At 35.8% G+C, this 22500-nt stretch overlaps 1 protein-coding gene and 1 pseudogene across 7 annotated transcripts in view; one reads left to right on the forward strand and one right to left on the reverse strand.

The window, feature by feature from the left end:
* FOXP2 (forkhead box P2) overlaps positions 1–22500 on the forward strand; it is a 550794-nt gene that overhangs the window by 523200 nt on the left and 5094 nt on the right. For all 7 annotated transcript variants that reach the window (XM_044246406.1, XM_044246409.1, XM_044246410.1 and 4 more), the window contains one exon: positions 568–731. In XM_044246406.1, coding sequence (XP_044102341.1) covers positions 568–731 — 164 coding nt within the window. The remainder of the gene's footprint in view (positions 1–567; positions 732–22500) is intronic.
* LOC122905648 lies at positions 11929–12051 on the reverse strand (annotated as a pseudogene).

The raw sequence follows: 22500 nt of genomic DNA on the forward strand, positions 1-22500 counted from the left end.
CACCCTGTGGCAAAATCTGGAACACTCGGTTTTCCTGCAAATGCTAGATTGATAGAAGCTTTTGCAAATGCATGTGGCTATGCATTAATATTTATCCAGGCTGTCATAAATGATTTCACATCATAGTGTTGGGGAACATGGTGCTTGTGGCAAAAACTTTAAAGTTTAATTATAATATATAATTTTTATGCAGAGGAGGCAAATGTCAGGACTTCTTTATTTTGAGCTAAGTCCTGGTCATTTTTAAAAAGCAGAGCGACTGCTTCTGTGTTGGGGTTTTTCACTCCGTGGGAGACTACAACATTTCCGCATGCAGAGGGCTGAAACACGAGTGAAAAGTTTGCTGGGTGCGCTTGTGTGGACGCTTTTGCATCACACTTAATTTTCTTGAAGTCCCTGCCGCAAGCTGCCCGTTGGGAACTTTTGCCCTCCCTGTACGTTTTCTTTAAATGCTTCTAAAACATCCATACTGTGATCCGAACCCATTCAATAAAGGGCGGTCTTCTTTTAAAGAAGTATCTTAAAGGGCATTTCCAAAGTTGTTTTATACCTTCTTCGTTTCACTAGGCTGCCTTGGCAGAGAGCAGTTTACCTTTGCTTAGTAACCCGGGACTGATCAATAACGCCTCCAGTGGCCTGCTGCAGGCCGTCCACGAAGACCTCAATGGCTCCCTGGACCACATCGACAGCAACGGGAACAGTAGTCCGGGCTGCTCGCCGCAGCCACACATGTAAGTGGGTTAGCAGGCCGGGCAACCAGAAGGGCCCGGACGCACATGCTTGTAACATTTGGTATTCGTCTGAAGTTTCTAGTGGTATAGAAGTCCAAAATACAGTTTTAAGGGGAGTTAAATTGCCCCGTGTTCGTGATATGAGGAACTGTATCAAAATCAGTTTTAATGCATCTTTTAGATTCTCTCCAATGTCCCATAATTGTTATACCAGCAGTCCTCTACAAATTCTTAGTAGTACTAACATTCTCTTGGGGGTAGAGCAGTATCTAAGATGAGTCTACATCTTATGGGTCATTATCACAGTTTGGTTTGTATGGTGCAATAAAAATATTCATGATGGAATAAGTTGTCGTAATTTTTACTACTATTACAGGTCTCTAAACCATTTATGAACTGTAGTCAAGATACTGCCCGTTTTTATAAACCGTAAAATGCAAAGTTTAACTGTTACCCACAGTTTACATAGAAGCTAGTAAAGTGTAACTTTTTGCCTGTCTTATAAATCAGTGTAATTACATATTCAACTTTAATTACTGGTGCGTCTGTATTGGCAAGGTTTATATGTTATATTTTATGCAAGACTACGATTCCTATTAATATTTAGCAGCTAACTATATCATTAATTACTCTAAAATCTTTCCCCTACCATCTTTTTAATGGAGCTGAGAGAGTAGATGTATTAAAAATTGATGTATTGTGGATTTCAGAAATGTGTATGACACTTTAAAAAATGCCTGGCCTTGTTCAGTAGGCCAAGCATATCAGTTTCTTGTTTACTAAAAAGTATTGACCCTGGTAGGACTTAGAATTCAGGAGAAAAAAAAATATAATCTGAATAATGAAACATATATACCATCCAGTTGTTAGGATGAGTCGACACTTAATGTCCATACCACCTAGAGTGAAACATCATATACTTCTAATTTCAAGTTATTGAGGTAAGAATGGTACTTTCTCTCATTTTTATATTTTCTTCCCCATCTCTGCATTAAAGATCTAGTCAAAGACCCGAATGAGAAATGTGGTCTTTATGCGTGCCTATTTCCATCTGACCTTTCCTAGGATATTATTTTTGTTGACTTTTTAAACATCTTATTCTATTGGACATATTAATGTCTTTAAGATCATGCGCCTAATTGTTTTATAGCACTTTTACTCTCTCACCTTTGCAAAAAACACACTGTGAACATTAATGTATTTTATCAGGTTCCAAACCATTACTTTTTCAAAATGGAAAAATTTGTCTTTTGGAAGTGTCTTTAGATGTATTAAATAATACAAAAGAAGTAATAAAACTCGAAGTAGAAAGAACATGAATATATGCTCTTGAGAGCAGCAGTACTCTAAAACACGGAAAGTGAGCAATTAGACAAAAGTTTTTATACCTCTGCTTTATCCTATCAGCTAGGCGGTGGGTAGCTTGAGGCCTTTTACTTTTAGCAGTTCTCCTGAGTATGCGGGTGCTCGCTCTCTCTATAAAATGCTAAAACAATAAAAGTTTAAAGAGCAAACAAGAGTTAGATCCTGTTTTCCCCCTTTTTAAAAAATCCCTATTTCAGAAAAATGAAAGGTGTTCATAATGGAGGTGTTGGAACTGCTGGTGTCACTCCCCGTGTTAGTCTATAGCGGGTAGTGGTGGTTGTGTACCATACACAGCGGACAGGCAGAGAAGTGTTTTCTTAATTGTTAAGTGTCCAGTGATAAGAATATTAAAATAAAAACGTAATGATTCAATCAAATCATTTATTAAACATTATATTTTACAACCTGAGATAATTATGGGGCCAAATGGCGGCATTGCCAGGTTAGTTGTATTTTTTCATTTGGCAATTGCTATTTTAGATTTTTTCATTTTAATATCAATTTAGTTCAGTTAAATGTGAAATATGTCAATGAAAAAATAGGGTGTGTAAAATAACATATAAAAATCATAGATTTAATGCCTGATGGGTTTATAAAACTAAAATGTTTGTAGTCAGCATATCATACGTTTTCTGCTTCTGTGAATTAGTGCATGTGAAAAACATTTATCTGTATTTTCCATAGAGAGATACAAGGAAAGCTTCCCTTGGCTTATTGTTTAAGTGGATTTTGGAAAAAGACAAAAATTAGAGGAAGACCTGATTGGGTCTTTTCATAAATTATATAAATTATAATCAAAATTTTAATTATCTTGCAAAATATCGAGTTGTCATTCATTCTTTGAATCTGTTTCTGCTATTGTTAGCTTTTTGTATATTAGATGTCAAATATTATTGATGGAATGTCATTTCTGTATTCTATATCTTCATCCTTATAGGGTTTTAATATGCTTGTACCTAAAGAATATTAAGCATTTTTATGTACATGATGAGGCAAGGGAAAAATATTATCTTATTCTCTCCATCAAAATTGGGCTGCATATAATTAAATGCACTTCAATGTACTTTGAAAATTAAACAGAAGTGAAAGAATTGTTAGAGAACATTTAAACTGCATGCTTATGTGCCCTGAAATGAAGCCATGGTCCTTGTTTTTGGAGGGGAGTAGTTACACTAATGGAATAGTGAGGGAGAGGCAGAAAGGCATACGGCTTCTGGTATTTGGGCTCTTGGGACAGATGATAGGGGTTCCAATTCCAGATTTAGCACTTAGTCATTGAGTAGGATTCATTTCTTTCCTCATTTTTCTCTACCAAAAATGAGGTAAGTAATAATATTGTCTACCTCATAGGATTCTTTCCGATGAAATGAGTGCCTGAAAGATACTGATTCCTCCCCGTGTCCCTCATAGTGCTATGTACACAGTTATATTACATCTTGTAATACCTCACTGTTACTCTAAATGAAACTAAAAATAATGCTAAGATATTTTACATCTTAATGCCTTTCTTAAGGCAGTCCATAAACATGTGGTTAGTTTCCTTGGCCATCCTTTTCCTTTTCCTCTCACCCCCTCTTATAATTCATGAGGTAAGCCAATCCACAGAAGGAAACCATATGAGACAGAAATTAATGGTAGGGAGCAGGTTACTCCGTCAGAGTCAGCAGGATAAGAGATGTTTGAGGAAAAAGAAAAAATGTTATCCGAGGTTATAGATAATTAACAATTCAGATGAATAATACCAGCCCAGAACAGGAATTCATGATCTATGCCTAGAAAACATTGAGTATTAGGTTTGATAGGAATTTAGAAATATAAAAATAAAAATAGAACTTAGAATATATGAAGCGGTGGCAGTAGACTGGTGAGGGTCTTAAACATCAAGCTGCAGTGTTTGTCTCCGTCGGTATGAAGCCTGGTGATGTCAGGAGCTTGAGTTTCACACTGTCAGACTGTGCTTCAGGAAGAGTAATCTGGGAGTGGGCTGAAAGGCCCTCACAGGTGGTAGGATTTCAGGAGTTCGGAGAGACTAGACAACAGAAGAGAGATACAGAGAGACTGAGAGCAGCAGATGAATTCTTGCAGTAGGCAGTGCCTGATCTAAGTACAAGACTGGGCTCGGAGAGCAAGGAATCAATACAAGAAGGACCGTAGAAAAAAGGAACAGACAAGACAACCCAATGAATGCTGGGGACAAAGAGGGGAATTAGGAGAAATCATAGTAACCTTGAAGCTCTCAAAGAGAAATAGAAGTCACAAGAGGGTAGGCTTAAAAGGGAAAATGGTATGTTCACCATTTTGCTTGTTGAATCCAAGAACATAAGTGTCCTTAGATTCAGGAAACTGAACTTTGTTTAGTCTTTTTACTCCACTCCAAAATGGTAAAATCCAAATCCAAATGGTGACGTCGAAGAAGGTAGACATATTCCTGGGATTGGTAGAGATGTTTTGAAGCTTTAGAAGAGTGGAATAGCTATGGGTTAATGCTTCTTAACAAATTATTTTTGGAGAACAGAACATGTTAAATTATCATCCATCTTCTGCAGTTTGATGCTCCACATTTGACACTTTCTCTCCATTCCCAAGTTTTACTCTTAGAATGCCCTGAATGAGGGCTTTTGCCAAACTAGTGCATTCATTCTGCCTTCGCTTCTTGCTTTTCTGCCTTTTCCTTTTTTGGCTTTTCATCCTCTTTCTCTCACTTAAGTCCTGCTTTTCCTTAAGAGCCTGGTCCTATTTTCCCCGGAAGCTTGCCCCCCAGCTGTGCTATCAGGACCCACATTTTTTCCGCACACGGGAGAGCTTACTCCCTGTACCACGGTCTGCAACTAATGTGGCCCTGGTGTGAGCATGCGTACATTCATGCTTTACTGCATGCTTGCTTTGCAGATGTCCCCCGCTAAAGGACAGAAACTGTGTTTTAGACACATTACAGTATATGAAATCTCTGACTCGTCAGACCATGCAAAGTAAGTAGTCAGTAACCATATGCTAATGACTGTGGGAGATCAATTTATTTGAAATGGTTTGACTTCATGAAGTAATTAATCCCTACAAGAGGAAAATCCAGGATTCTCTTGGAACCCTGAGGAAGAAGGGGAACAAAGGACTTTTAGGAAGAAGAGATAACTAAATACAATGTTCCTCTTTATGTGGGAGCTAATAGATCTTTCTAAATATTGGTAGAGTATACCTGTGAAGTTTTATTTTTAATTTTAATTATTTAGTTTATATGTATTTTATAACTGTTCAAATTTATCTGAATAGTAAGTAGCAAGCCCCTTCACCTCATTCATGATTATCTTCCCAGACCTTGCTAGATTTTGTTTACATTGTTGAAGGTGAATTAAAAAGAAAAAAATTTACTGAAATTAATGCATTATTAATCAAATCGAATTTTCGAGGGTATTTTAGCAAAAAGTAGGAAAGGTTAAAGCTGGGGGGAATAATATAGATTCTATATACTAAGCTTTTTATTCTTGTTTTGAGTCTTTTCAATCAAATAGGTTTTTTTAATCTTTATTTTCTCTGCTGTCAAAAGAGTTCTAGAGCCATCATGGTCTGAACAATGGAAAGAAAATGTCCCTTAAGAGTCTGAGCTGTGGGGTGCTTGGGTGGCTCAGTCAGTTAAGCACCTGCCTCTTGATTTCGGCTCGGGTCATGATCTCAGGGTTGTGAGATCGAGATCATCATCAGGCTCTGTGGTGGGTGTGGAACTGCTTAAGATTCTCTCTCCCCCTCTGCCCTTCCCCATTTCTCCCTTTCTCTCTCTCTTTCTAAAAAGAAGAAGAAGAAGAAGAAGAAAAAAAAAAAGAATCTGAGCTGTGTATCATTACAGTTTTAGAATACTGTTCCCTTATGCACCTCAATGTCAATATTCCCTGCTTATTGACTTCTCAGAGTTCTATAGAATATGAAAAAAATTAATTTAGATTCCTATTTTGTATCAATATTTGTCTCTTAAAAAGACTACTTACAGAGGATTGATGCTGTTGTGTTCAAGTGGAAATAATTCGAACTTAATCTCTTCTCCAATGTGTTAGACTTGACTGAAAAGATAAGAAAACATTTAGACCAGAGCTGGAAGGTGATCTCATAATAGAATCATTCCATTTCCTGTCTCCTTGCAAACCTAAATCAAAAAGAGAAGTTTAGTGATACACCTACCATATTCAGCTCAACTTGGTTGTTTCTTTTTTTTTTTTTTTTTTTTACTAATCAGTTGTTTCTCCTTGCTCTCCATAGGTTGGCTCAGAATTGCCTTTTTTCTCTTGAAAAATGTTAAATGAGATTCCTATTTTTATATTTTCAAATTTTGTTTCTAGAGATCAAAATCAATGCTCTTCCTGAACTGGTTTTGTATTGAGGGCTTTACGCACAAAGCCTTCCATTGTCATGTCGTTCCCCTTTCTGATTATTAGAGTCTCCTACTGTTGAGTTTTCAGATCATTTCTTACATGTCATTCCTGAATCCTTTTAGCCTCTATGTCATTTCAAAGTTCTACTTGCTAATATTCTATATTAGTTGCAGGTGATTATTATATTTTCTTCCTCTTATTAAAGCAAATATTTGAAGTTTGAGAGTTAATGATCTTCTATATAGAATCAGAAAGTTAATACGGTTCATATAAGACTAGAAAATAAATTTGTTGTGTCCTTAGAAGCCAAAACTTTAGAGTAAGGAAATCAAAAGCTGAGGCATCACATAAAAGGAGTAGTGTAGCATTATTTCAGGACTACTGTGGGGATCCCAGTAATCTTTTTCATTAAGGTGTTGAACACATATTATACGTGCCCCAGAACTTTCTATACCTTGTATGTCCCTGTCCTCTTTTCAGCATGCTTCTTGAGAACCTCAGTTTTTCTGTCATTTCAGTGATAAACCTCAGCCTGTCCTAGCAATAACATTTTGCAACACAACTAAAAGGGACTTCTGGACTCCCATTTTGTAAAACAATATTGAAAATCTAGTATAAATCATGAATTGTTTGGAAGCATAATGAAAATATTTAAGCACATAATACTGCCTTTCTTCCTCCTATTCTCTTTGGCCGCCTTAAAATTTAAATTGCTCTTTGTAGGCACATGTAGTATTTGCAGACCCTACATCTTTAGTTGGTGATATTTTATATAAAATCCCTACAGACCTTAGATCTCTCTGTGGACAAAAGCATTTAAAATTGGAGTGGCTCTGTATTTCAGAGGAAAACAGTTGAAAGTGACTGACAACTTGAGCAAGTAGAATCCTCCCTTTCATTGTTTTCATGCCTGTAAAGCCCACACTTCTTTTTGTTGATATTTTGGATTATTAAGAGGCATCATGAAGCTCTAAACATAAAAGCTTTTCCCCCCTTGCTTTACATATGCTTTTGCAGATTTTCTAATTCACAACTTTTCAGTCACCTCTAAGGTTTTTTTTCTTTTTCTTTTTTTTTTTTTTTTTGGGTCCTAACATTTCTAGGTCTCCTAATTTTCATTCTGGTTTAATTCCATTTTTATTTAATCTCTGAACTTTTCATTAACTTTGCTAGTTAGCTTTGAGATCTCTTTCCAAAGTGATTGTACAGAATTTATGATTATGCCAGCTCTTTATCATCTCATCTTTTTTTTTTTTTTTTTTAAGTGCTACAAGTGTGGCTCAGTGGCTACTGTTCTTTTTTACATTATTCTGGTCCCCATATGTGGCACTTACAACTCATTCTAGTTCCTCTTAATAAAAAGATCCTCCCAGAGGTACAGTGCCTTCAGCTAAAAGGTGTTGTATCCCTACCGTGCCAATTGTGGAAATTTGTGGGTTCCTATAGGGTTTTGAAGGATTTTTATAGAACTGTACAGATGATATCTGACATCCATGGTACGAATCCCCACCATTTAGGCAAAGTGTGTCAGAAAACTTTTAGCTGACAGTATTGTAGCTTACTGCTTCTGTTTCATATCTAAAGAAGTTACTTTTTTACAAGGTACATCTTCATTTGCACTAACACTAGTTGAGCCTTAGAAATTTCCTTTCTCTGAGGGTCAAAATGTCATTGACTGAATTGCTAAAAAATGAATATTGTTATTCCATATTAATTTTGTTCTACCTCTACAACCAGGGAAAAAAGGTGTTTTTTGTTTTGTTTTGTTTTGTTTTGTTTTGTTTTATATACCCATATGGTATTTTAACTTCAGCTTTTGACATCAGGCTTGGGAAGTAGATGTGTATTTGGTGACGATGGGCATTTTATGACTAAAGGTGTTTATTATGTAACGTCAGCTATCATTTCAGAATATTACTTAATGTGAAGTTGCTTTCCATGATAAAAATTATATTTTAATATATGTTAAAATTATATGTATTTTAACTACTTTGGCAGAATTTGAAATTTATCATTAACGTAAGAACCACAATATACTTGAATACTTTGGCACTAAAAAAATGCAGTTTAAAACATTGTCTCAGGGTCTCTACCCTCCATATGCAGTTTTCATCATTAGAGTAGAATTCAAGGGCGCCTGGGTGGCTCAGTAGGTTGAGCCTCTGCCTTCGGCTCGGGACATGATCCCAGGGTGCTGGGTTCGAGGCCCACATCGGACTCTCTGCCCAGCGGGGAGCCTGCTTCCTCCTCTCTCTCTCTCTGCCTGCCTCTCTGCCTACTTGTGATCTCTGTCTATCAAATAAATAAATAAAATCTTAAAAAAAAAATAGAGTAGAATTCAAGAATTTGAATAAGCAACAGATGACCAACTAGTTTAATATAACTAGTGGAAACTCACATTCTTTAGTTTGTTCAGCGTTGTCTTAATCTTTGAAGACTAAAAATAGAGTAGCATCATCAACACAGTTAAAAGTCGGGAGCAAAAGTATTCATTGGTCACACAATGTTACCTTACTATAGAAAAATTTACATTTGCAACATTAAATCTAAGATCCTTTTGCTAATTAGCAGGTCAAAAAAAGGACAAAACGTATTAGATTTAGAATGAGAGGTAAATATTGGTTTTACTCCCTATTTCAATCTCATGGTTAAAACTAACAGAGCATAACTTAGCATAGTTCAGAAGAAAACGGAACAATGAGACAGTCCTACGTTTAATTTGAGCAAAGGAATTGTTTCAGCAGAGAAACCAGTCTCACGGATTAGACAGACCTAATGACATGAGCCATACATCTGCAAACCCAGAGGAAAATCATCTCTGTAAAGGTATCCAGGAGATAGCTCCATCAAGAGCTAGCAGTGGATGGGAGGTATCTCATCAGGCCATTTGGCAAAGGGAAATAGTCAGCAGTCCAGAAAAATGAGGAAGCCACATCGGGAAGGACTAGCCACAGCCAGAGGACCAGTTATAGGACTTGGAAGCCAAGGTCTTTAAGGACCCAGAACCCAAGTTATCAAAGAGGGAATTAGAGCCAAACAGGGACAAACCTTTTGTGTACTCTCATACCCATTCTGACAGTTTGACTGAGACTTAGTCCAAGAAACAGGGTAAAAACACAAGTCCTGGATGAATGGTTTAATAGAGTTTTGGAGCAGCCCCAAAGCTGACTTAATGGCTGAGGGTCAAGATGTAATTTAGACTTTTTTTATTTCACTGGCCAACTGATTAGAATTAGAAAGATCCTTCACTCCATAGCCAGACGTTTGTTGAAAGTTTTTATTTGGGAGACACAAAATGGAACAGTACTAATTGTATCTCAACAGGCAACTACTGTGATTCTGAGAATGGGCAAAATCTATCTGTGCTCATCTAGAAGCAAAGCAATTACATCTGTATTTTCATTTTATTACAGCTGTTTGGGTCACATCTATTACTGTTATCAATCAAATAGAATGATAAATCGTAATGAATTTTGTTGTTATGTTTTTTCAAGAGCACTACAGCAAAACTATCTGAAATCATTTGGGAGTGAGCCTTCAAATCTTGTAAAATCCCGTTTCTTTAAACAATGATGCATAAATTTGAATAAATTTCAATATACTGCTGAAGGGAAGGGCAAGAAATCTTAGAGAAATTTTGATACACATATATATGCATGCAATTTATAAAATTATGTTTATTAACCTTAATCCACCTTTTTGTTACATTTCTTAGAACGTCTATTGACTTTAAATGGAACTTTGGAACTCCATCTCAGGGTCAGACCCATTGGGTATAGGATAGAATTATAAACTGCATCTTTTAGACAGGCAATGTATCTTAGAAAAGAAACTTTTATTATAATCATCTGGAAATAATATTCCTTTGCAATCAAACACTAAATGGGTGTGGTTTTTTAGGTGACAGATTAAGGGAGATTTAAGATTTATTAAATATATTAGGATTAAAGTTGTATTCTGACCTTAAGATGAAAAATTAAAGTTTATTTGTCTGTTTATCTTTAGCCAAGGCAAAAAAAGTTACAGAGAATCGAGTAGGGCATTTTCTAATTATATTCTGAATAAAACAAACAATGCAAGGTATATATAGAATGAAGAATCATTTGTTTGCTCCAGTGTTTCTCTCCCTCTTAAGGATTACACATTTCTGGGAAGAGGAATATTTTTCTTTTCATCAAGAAATAAGCAGAATTTCTGTCTGTTGAAATGAGGTAATACTGGAGTAGTAGTTATGAGTATTATTCTAATTGTAGCTATGTGGAGATTCATTCAAATCAAAATAAGGATAATTCAGTCAACAGTAAATTTTTGTGATAAATGTTATTTTAGTTTATAAAAAAGAAAATTTTGAAAAATAATAAACTGGAAAAAATTGAGCCATACTAGTAAAGATAGGTTTTATAATTTCTTAATTAATTAATAGTGAATTTATCATGTCTAGTTGTTTTATTTATATGGACTTCTTACTGACTTTTGTAAATAAGAGAATTACATATTTTTCTAAAGTGTGCCTAATTTAGAATATAAAATCTATATTTTAGTAGAAGAAGTCAGCCTTATCATTTCAAAAGAATAAAATCTTAAGTACAATTAAGTAAATAATTTCTTAATAACAGTGTAACTTTGTGATTTAATTACTTGAATTAGCCTAAGATCATTTCTCATTTTAAGAAGTACTAAGAAGGGCGCCTGGGTGGCTCAGTGGGTTGAGCCGCTGCCTTCGGCTCGGGTCATGATCTCAGGGTCCTGAGATCGAGTCCCACATCGGGCTCTCTGCTCTGCAGGGGGCCTGCTTCCCTTCCTCTCTCTCTGCCTGCTTCTCTGCCTACTTGTAATCTCGATCTGTCAAATAAATAAATAAAATCTTTTTTTAAAAAAAAAAGAAGTACTAAGAAAATATTCTCTTTTAAAAACAAACTTTTCCTTTTAAAACTTTAGTTTTATTAGTTAATTTCTTTGATATGTTAAACTAAAATACTTCCTACACAAAATATTAACAAATGCTTAAGAGTTACTAATGTTTAAGACACATGAATTGTTTCTCACTTCAACATGACTTTATATGAATGGAAATAACTAAATGTAATTTTTATAAATCTACCCTTAAATTCCAAATATAATTATATCATTTCCTTGTATATGTGCTAGAAGGAAATGACTAAAACTGAATTTCCCTAATCTCCATTTTTCATATGCTTTCTAAATGAACATCAATTATTTTACCAGTATTCCCGTAAAACTTGTTCTTTGGGGAAAAAAAAATCCAAACTTTTTAGAAATTACTTATTTGATGTGATTATATCTACTAAGATTTCAGTTAATAGTAAGTTAGCTACTCAAAAATAACAAACAAAACCAGAAATTGAGTCTCGTAAAACTACATTTTTCCATCTTAATAAAAGATTTGTGTTTATGTTTTGGAATTCATTTTACATCTACAAACAAGGATATTTATGTAATAAGCATGAGAGCTGTGCCATTAGCAAATACAAAATAATTAAATCAAATTTTATTCAAGCACATATAAAATTGATAGTTAGCAATAATCGCGCCTCGGATAAACCTCACTGGCTACGATACTGCCACTGCGCAAAGCTAAAATTGATAGTTAAAGTGCTAATCTTATACTTTGATTTTTTTTATAATACTTATATACTAGTGGTCATCATTATTCAGGCAACAGTTATGTGCCAAGAACTAGATTGACATGGTAGATAGTTAAAAGAAAGTCCCACCTTATCCAGGTATTTCTTTTTAACTAGAAAAATTTTGATGTTGTTTTGTGAAACAGTCAAATCCTATGCAAATCAGTGGACAGCATTAGCCTATAGCAATACTCCGTGTACTCTGATATTTCTTAATGTCATTAATCAACAATTAGGCCATAATGATAAGTAAGAGATAAAGAATTTGTATGATATAAATATCATTTTCTGTTGGAGTTAGATGGTGTATCCCATGTAAGTTGAAGGTGTCCAACGAAACTGAGTAGAAGTAAAGCATGGTTAGGGACTGCACAGATTTCAATAAACTCAGTATGTTTCTCCAAGTAACTGCAAATATAAGTTCATTTCCCTGGGTTAAGATTGCTATATTGGGTCAAACGAAATCAATTTCCACAGTAAAACTGAAGCATTAGGGCCCTAACACTATTTATGAGGATAGGTTTTTTACCATTATCCTGGAAGTAATGTTTTTTATAGTAAAGACCCATACTTACTGATGGAAGCATATTTATCCTTGTGGTATGCTAGGACAGGGGGAAAGGCTACAAATACGCTTTTTTATTTTTTTTTTTAAGATTTTATTTATTTATTTATTTGACAGAGGGAGAGATCACAAGTAGGCAGAGAGGCAGGTAGAGAGAGAGGGAAGCAAGCTCCCTGCTGAGCAGAGAGCCCCATGTGGGGCTCGATCCCAGGACTCTGGGATCATGACCTGAGCGGAAGGCAGAGGCTTAACCCACTGAGCCACCCAGGCGCCCGGCTACAAATATTCTTATAAGATTTGTAAAAGATATATTATACCTCTTTGTAAAAGAAATGTTTATTACTCTTCTCTGTAGGCACACTGTATGAAATGTATTACAGTTTTTCTGAAATAACTAGGATTATCTAAAGAAAAGATACAAGGGAATCTCCTATAATGAGTAAAATGCAAAAACAATTTTAATCTTATCTTACATTTAGTTTTGACTTGTAAATGTTTGATAAAATTAACTTTACATTTCCTGAAATTGCCTGTATTGTAGATAGGAGCCATTAACTGTAAATTTTTTTTCACAGCATTTGCTGGCATCTACCATAACATTTAAGACTTTAAGATTTTATCATTAGGTTTCTGGTATTAGTAAATATTGTTTTACTAAATGGCTCAATCACATTTATATTATGCCACTGAGTTTTTCTCAGACATAATGACACTATGTAAATATTTTAATTGTCACATTGATAATACCTAAATAAGGATACTCCATTGATTCTTTACAGTCTAACATCTATTTGCTTAAATACATTTTGAATGTCTCAGTTTAAGAGAAATTTATTCACAGTCCTTTCTTATTCTAAGAACAAAACAAAACCCAGAAACGGTGTATCAGACCTTTTACTTAGTCCTGAGTAAGGAGCAAAGGAAGACAATTTACATTCCTCTAGGGAATATACTGTGTGACCACAATCTAAAAAGCTAAACTTCCCCATTATAATTTGACTCTTTGCTTTAGGGTATAGGCAAACATTAACATTTCTTCTGCCTTTTATTGGTGCCTTGGGTACTTACAGATTTCACAACTGAAGAAGCAACACATTTCTCTAAGCAAAGAATCAGTCTGTTAATGTAGTTAGTCCTCTGTGTTTTCAGTGTATACCACTACTGAGGGTGGGCTGTAAAATGGAAAGATTAAACTAGAGTATAAACATCCGTTGCTACAGGCTTGGCGGGTTGCATAGAACAGAGATAAGTTTCATTCATTTAAGTTGAACAAACATTTAATGAGCAACTATTGTGTGCAACACACTGTGCTAAAAACTGGCAGAGGGTCTGTATCCACAAAGAGGTAAAAACTCTAATAGAGGGGTCAGATGCACATAGTGTGAGAGAGCAAATAAAGGAAGAGCCCTACAACCAAATTGTAAATTCAAAGCCTTACGCGTAGGTTCATGGAGAATCAGAAAAGGCTTTGTGGAGGTTGTGGCTTTGAGTTAGGCCTAACATGAAGTAGATTTTTAGGGTGAACTTTATGAAATTATTGCTATTTCACAGGTTTTGCTTGCAAAAATAGTAATCAAATTTTTCAACCTAATTTTAAGCAGAGATAAGGAAAGAGAAGTGCGAAGGATTACGAGCAAAGTCAACTGAGGTATAAAGCATGGGTCTCATTCAGGGAACAGGTAATAATTCTTCTGCCTTAGTATGGGTGGTCTGCCTAGAGAGGTATCTCTGCTGGTTAAGACTGGACAGGGACTGGGACCCCTGTCTTAGAGTTCATTAGTCTCCAAGCTGATGGTAGGGTAGGGACATTTTAAAAATTCACCAATTATTTGGAAATTCTTAGCAAAAACCTCACAGGTATATGTTAGCCCACTTTTAAAAAGACTTACATTTTTTGTTGTTGTTACTCATCTCTGGAAATACTAGATTTTTCAGACTTGAGAAAATAGCCATACTTAATGCCCTTTTCCTTTGATACTCAGTTTTAAAATAAATTTTTCTTTTAAGTTTTTATTTAAATTCCAGTTAGCTAACATACGGTGTAAGATTAGTTTCAGGTATACAATTTAGTCATTCGACTCTTCCGTACAATATCTGGTGCTCATCGAAACAACTCCCCTCCTTAATCCCCATCACCTACTTAACCCGCCCCTCCCCTCTGAACCATCAGTTTGTCCTCCATAGTTAAGAATCTGTTCCTTAGTTTGCATTTCTCTCTCTTTTTTCCCCTTTGCTCATTTGTTTTGTTTCTTAAATTCCACACATGAGTGTGAAATCATACAGTATTTATCTTTCTCTGGCTGACTGATGTCACTTAGTTTAATACTCTCTAGCTTCATCCATATTGTTGCAGATGGTAAGATTTCATTCTTTCTTGTGGCTGAGTAATATTCCATTGTACATATATACCACTTCTTCTCTATCCATTCATCAGTCTGTGGACACTTAGGCTATTTCCATAACGTGGCTATTGTAGATAGTGCTGTTATAAACATTGGTGCCTGTGCATCTGTTCAAATTAGTACTTTGGGTAAATATCTACTAGGACAGTTGCTAGATCATAGGATAGTTCTATTTTTTTTTTTTTTTTGGATAGTTCTATTTTTAACTTCTTGAGGAAACTCCATACTGTTTTCCAGAGTGGCTACCCCAGTTTGCCTTCTCATCAACAGTGTAAGAGGGTTCCCCTTTCTCTGTGAACTCACCAACACCTAATTATTTCCTGTGTTGTTGATTTTAGCTACTCCGACAGGTATAGTTTTGATTTGTATTTTTTTTTCCATGATTTGTATTTTTTTGATAATGAGTGATATTGAGCATCTTTTCATGTGTCTCTTGGCCATCTGGATGTCTTCTTTGCAGAAATGTCTGTTCATTTTTTATTTGGATTATTCATTTTTGGGGTGTTGAGCCTTTTAAATTCTTGAGATATTATGGATACTAACCCTTTATCAGATACATCATTTGCAAATATCTTCTCCCATTCCATGGGTTGACTTTAAGTTTTATTGTTTCCTTCACTGTGCAGAAGCTTTTTATTTTGATGAAGCCTTTACAGTGACATAAGAACATAGACTAAAGATTAAAAATAAATCAATTTTTTTGATACCAAGGATCAACAGCCTTAATGAGTTTTTGTGGCCATTGCTGCTACTGGCATCATAATCACAAAGAGGACAATAGAGTTTCATTTTCAGTATCTTCCTGTCTTCCACTTTCTAACACCCAAGCTTTCTGGAATCAACTTCTCCTCTCCCTTGAGCAATTAAAACAACAAATACAAAGACTAACCAAAATTGTGTATGAATTATGAACAGTCATCATCTCTTTTAGTTTTTAGAATTTTTCACATAGATTTATACCCGTCCAGCTCCACGGTAGAGTTTATCAGGGAACTATTTCACATAAGTATAAATTTAGGAGCAAAGGATGCAAAGCCTTTTTACTCCCTGACCTATAGCCTAAATTCTTCACTTCTCTGTTTCTAATCCCTCCACCTCAGTCCTGACCATCATTACCTTTTTACATTGTTTTAGTGACCTCCTAACTGGTAACCCTACGTCCAGTGTCCTACACTCAGTCTAGGCTTTGTAAGTTAATCCTCCAAAAACTCTTCTATCTTTTCATTGCCAGGCTCAGACACCATCAATAGCCCTTCAGCTAGCAGAGAATAAATTTTAAACTCCATAAAATGCAACTCAAGGGCCCTTCACCATCTGACCTTGTTCCGCTTTCTAACATATTTCTTTATTACCAACCATCCTTTCTCCATGGCCTCTGCACGCGCTCAGGGTTCCCACAGCACATTTAAGATTATCCATTTTCCCCATTTCCACTCAGAAGGCTCTTTGCCTTGTCTCTGCATTATGAACGTTTTCACATATTTCAAAGCCTACCTGAAATGAACCTTCCTCCTTCATAAAGCACTCCCTGATTGCATTGCCAGGATTTACCTCCCTTCTTTACTAATGCTTTGTCAATAGTGATATCGATCACATCCTGCCTGGTATCAAAGTTACTTGTGTATACATCATACTTCCTCTGCGGCACCGGAAACTCTGCGAAAACCATTGTCCCTATCAGCCCCTAGCCCAGTAGTTTGCGCATCATGTTGAATAGATTCTTTTCACCTCTAACAAGAAGTAAATGTTATCCTCTAGAAGTACTTCCATTTCATTTATTGGCTTTGTACCTTTCTGTCAGGTAATAATAACAGACTTTCTAGCTCTCCACCACTAAATAGTTTCCCTCCAATTATCTAAAGAAATTCCAAATCATTCGAATTCTCCCAAGTGTAAATTATCTTAAATTAGGAGGTGGGGATGCCTTCTTTAAGCAAGAAACATAAGTCACTGCTTCTCTGTAGTAAATAGGAGTTAGTGGACTAAACAGAGTAGCTGTATTATAAATCTCCCATTTTGTGGGAAAAAGAGCTTTTAAACCATTCACAGTGAATTTCTAGATTCTAGTTGGAAAGAATATCTGCTATTTACCAAGTGGGTCATTTGCTTTAAAATCAAAGATAAACTTGAGTCCAAATCCACTTAAAGAAATACAACATATTTATCAGGTTAAGAACTACTAAAGTTTACCTTCTGTCTACATCCTTCTGTTACAAAGATTGGTCCTCCTAAGTCTGTACTAATACAGATGCCTGGCTTGTGTTATGCCCAATAATTAAATAATTGACTGTCAAAACCATCCAATACAGACTTCAAAGACTCCCTCCTTAAGATAGGTTAAACATAAGTCTCTATTATCCTTCATGCAAGATCTCATGACGAAGACAATAAAAATCAGTGACTCTACTAGTTTTACTTTTCTTTCTTTATGCCCTTAAGTCCAAAATAAATAAATAAAGCTTAATCTTTGATGTTTCAAATGTGTAGCATCTGTTTCATTCCTGGAAACAACTGATTTTATTTTTTTGAAGTAGCTTCTACTTTACTTATTATTAAGGACTGCAATTTTAATCTATAAGACACCTCAAGTCGTCACTGAAATAAGCAGTGCATAAATTTCGAATCAGTGGTAGGGGGAGAATGGCATGATGACTGTCCCAATTGTCTTCAAATCCAGAGAGAGTCATCACCAGAATAGTCAAAGATTTCTCTCCTTTGTCCACCTGAGCTTTCTCTTACTTTGTTATCTTAAAGGAATTCCACTAAGAGTATACATACTTTGGGATTCTTCTTAGAGACAGGTAATGTCTCCCATCTGTTAATGCCTCCCATCTCACTGATGGCTCCTTCTCTTAGTGCACTTATGACAGGCCGTCTCGTAGTTATTTGAGTACATATCTCTTCTATATTTGACTGAAAGTTGTTTCATAGATATTTAATGCCCCCGCAGTGCCTTATATGTAGGAGGTACTCAATAAACTTTTGTTAAATTAATTATTGGCATTAAGAGATAATAGTTACATGTTATTGGCTTTTCCTATCAAAGCAAGATTGAAGCTCTTTACATCATTACAGACACAGGGGACTTGGCTTAATCCACAGCATAAAGGAATATTGGGCTGAAAAAGTTTCTTCCTAATAGGTGTGTGTATGTTGCTAGATCTCTGAAAATTTCCACTTTTCAGTCAACTTTGAGTTCATTAAGTTTTCTCCAGCTAAACATATATAATCAGACTTCATAAGCCAAATGTGATGCAGGCCTGGACCATTCAATGCATGCATATTAATGATTTTAATGACAAAATGATGATGAGGCCTGGGATGGATGACTGAGGGGAATAAATATAGGAGCTCCACGTACAGAGCTTTGCATTGACAGCCCTTTCACTTTGCAGTTTGCTTTCCTCTGTTGACCTGAAAATGATCCGAGATTTGGGACACCTGGGGGGTATAGTCAGTTAAGCAATGGACTCTTGATTTCGGCTCAGGTCGTGATCTCAGGATCAGGCTATTGAGCCTGGAGTCAGGCTCTGCACGGCGTCTCCTTGTCCCTCTCCCTCTGCTCCTACCCCTGCTTGCGCACTCGTGCTTTCTCTCTCTCTCTCAAATAAATAAATAAAATCTTCTACAAATATTAAAAAATAAAAATAAAAAATAAAATGATCTGAGATATGACATGAACGTTTTGGCTTAGTGTTTTAGTGTTTAGGAAATTATTGTTAAATAATTCTTTGCAATAATTATTGAAAGATGCTGTGTTATTTTGTTCCCTTGATTTTATTACCTTAAATGTACTTTTTAGAAAGGGCAGCTGTTATTAGGATTACTTTAATAACCCTAATGCCTGGCATCTGATATGTGGGGCCCATATATCATTCTTTTGTGACTTTTCTGATAAAGTAATAAAAATCTCACTTTGGGAGAAGGGCTAAAATATATTTAGAGCTAATTAAGCTCATACAATGTTTAAAAATTATTTCATGTATTTATACTATATCTTCTCCCTCAAAGTATTTAAGGTTGTAATTGTATCATAACTATATCTAACATGTATTGATCACTTATGACCCAGGCTCTGTTCCAACTGGTTTACATATATAAAAAATCATTTAATCCTCATAATGACTATGTAAAATAGGTACTTCCTTATTCCTCCTTTGTGAATAAAGAAAATGAGGTAGAGAGACATTAAGTAACTTCCCCAAAGTCACATAGCTAGGAAGTAAGGGAGGCAGGATTCAAACACAAATGTTTTATCCTCAAAGCCAATATAATCATATATAATATAACATATATTATATTATATTATATATAATTAGCCACTTAAGCACTGCTGCATGACCAAAGTTATAATTGAGGTGCCTAAACTGTTCAGTATTATTTTATACTACACTTATAAGTTAATCAATATATTAAGTACATAAAATTTTTTATATTAAATTACACCCTAGGTAATTAAAAACTGTAAAGTAATTTCATTGGAGAAGGGGATGCAGAGGGATGAACTGGTGAGCACTGAGCAGAGAGGGTGTTTCTTTAAAAGGATTCCTTTATTTGAATCATCAGAAATGCTTCTATGCTGGAGGGGAGCATTTTCCTAGAAGAATTAATTATCCTGTAGTGATGTTTGTACATTAGGTACCTTAAAGAAATGAACATTACAGAAATACCTACCTTTTTTTCCCCAAATAAATTAAATGAGGGATGACTTGGTGGCTCAGTCAGTTAAGCATCTGCCTTCAGCCCAGGTCATGATCCCAGAGTCCTGGGATCAAATCCTGCATCGGGTTCCTTGCTCAGTAGGGAGCCCACTTCTCCCTTCCTGCCACTCCCCCTGCTTGTGCGCGCGCTCTCTCTCTCTTTCTCTCTCTCTGACAAATAAATAAAATCTTAAAAAAAAAAAAAAAGAAATTAAATGACCCTCGTATCTGTAATGGGGGCAACTAGGGAAAGATTGCTAATGGCCACAGAAGAGACTAATGTCCTATTTGTCCTGCAATCCACCAAAGACATGTGGTCTCCTGGTGTTTGATTTCCCTTCAATTTTCACACAACAGAATGAGTGAAAGCATGGAGCTCTCTGAGATCCAAAAATGAGAAACTTCATATGAGTAGGGGTAATCATGATCAAATTTTACTTTTAATTGAAAAGGATTCTATCTGTTTATAGGCATAGGTCCTGGAACTTTCAAGCAATTTTATTCTCAGAGATGTTTACCCTCTCTTACTACTTTTTATTTCATTCCTAGGTATTAGATTGGTAGCAATCAGTATTTTGGAAAATTGAGTATTAATGACTATTGGCTTTGATTTCACTTTATTTTAGTAAGTTAACAGCCTAATACTGTAACCTTAAGGGAAAATTTTATTAACATCTTTCCCAGTCTCATACTTTGTTTGCAAACTAATTCTGGATGGAAAGGATTCCAAGAATACTTAATTCCAGAAAGAGATTTTTCCTTTCCCTCTCTCTCTCTCTCTCTCTCTATCTCTTTAATAAGCTCCACACCCAATGCGGGGCTTGAACTCATTACCCTGAGATCAAGAGTTGCATGTTCCATGCATGGGCTGAGCCAGCCAGGCATCCCAAAATTTTCTCTTTTAGATTTAGTGCAACTGAAACTCTTACTGACTTGATGGCACAGCATTCATTCGATCAACATGTGTTTAGTAGGTGTTTGCTATATGCGTAGCTCTCCTGGTCTGTGAAGTTCTTAGCCTCATTGGCAAGACTTGGTACAACCACCACTAGAAAGAGTTGCAGTGCACCTCTTTAAGGCAACATGGGATAGCAAGAATAACAAGATTCCAAGAAACTTTCCAGAAGCCAGCATGTGTGCCAGTCCTGGCTTTAGCTGTGCTTACAACACTTGGAAAGTGTCTTCTTTTCTAATCTATGCAATGGGAGCATTGAATAAAATTATGTTTGATAGAATCTTAGGATTCAAAGATTCTGTAGTTTGGAGCATCAGAATAATTAACAAACAAACAAATAAAAAAAGCTTTGGAGGGACAAGGTGGGAGGTCAGTGCAAACTGGATGGTCAAAGCTGGTCTTTAGAAGTAGACAAAAGTTGGTTTTAAACAGCAGACAGGTTGTGCATGGGTAAAACATGAAACTGAATGGAATTTCAGGTTCTGTGCACACACACAGGTTTGAGGACAGCACATAGAAGTGACTTGGAATAGGAACTAAGCATGATGGGGTTTGTTTGTTTGTTTTTATTATTTTTTTTAAATTTTTTAAATTTTTTATAAACATATTTTTATCCCCAGGGTTACAGGTCTGTGAATCGCCAGGTTCACACTTCACACACACACTTCACAGCACTCACCATAGCACATACCCTCCCCAATGTCCATAACCCCACCTTCGTTTCCCGCCCTCCTTTCCCCCAGCAGCCCTCAGTTTGTTTTGTGAGATTACCTTATGGTTTGTCTCCCTCTCAATCCCATCTTGTTTCATTTATTCTTTTCCTACCTTCAAACCCCCCACTTTGCATCTCCCCTTCCTCATATCAGGGAGATCATATGATAATTGTCTTTCTCTGATTGACTTATTTCGCTCAGCATAATACCCTCTAGTTCCATCCACATCGTCGCAAATTGCAAGATTTAATTTCTTTTGATGGCTAAGCATGATGTTTTAAGGATGATATTTGGCATCTGGAATAGACATTTTATTCAGAAATGCTCTTGTTCATAGGTCAGTTGAGTCCTACCTACCGAATGACTGAGAGCTTTTGGCTTAATTCTGTCTCATCCTCTGTGTCTCAGTTCACACAGATTTGTGTACAAGGCAATGACATAATTAAATAAAGGCTCCTTGCATATCAAAATCCTTCAAAAATGCAAAGGAACATACCTTCATAGGTATATCCTTTTTCAAAAACTATCTCTATATGTTTGTGTTTTAAAAAATACATCGTGTTTGCTGTTCTTCTTTATCCAAAATTTGAGACTTTCCCACAGGTCCTTTATTCAATTAAAATCCAACCCAGAAAAGTAAACCCCAAAGAATTGGATACTCACAATATGGCAGCACTGCAGCTGAGGGGCCAGCGAGAGTGGAGCAGGGAATTAGGAAACAAGAGTAGAGAGACCACTTAGGTCTTCTCAGAGCTCTCATCATTAAGACACACCAACTATGTAAGAGGTCACATCATTTGACTAAAATACAGGATGCCCAAAATAATATTAACTGACTTGAGGGTATTCCCATTGAACAGTGCTAAATATCTGTGCATATCTTGTCAGCCACTAAGTATCTGTTTAGAAATATTCAGCTATTTAAGCTTGAAAGTTTTGAATATTCAGAGGTCATTTATGAGACCTAATTGGGAAAAGGTGCTATTATATTAACCTTAGGAGTTTATTCTAATTATTTCCAGTACTTAGAGTTTTAGCATTTACTAAAATGTTCTGAATTCCAGAT

Source organism: Neovison vison, chromosome 4 (assembly GCF_020171115.1).
Source record: "Neovison vison isolate M4711 chromosome 4, ASM_NN_V1, whole genome shotgun sequence".
Lineage (NCBI taxonomy): Eukaryota > Metazoa > Chordata > Mammalia > Carnivora > Mustelidae > Neogale > Neogale vison.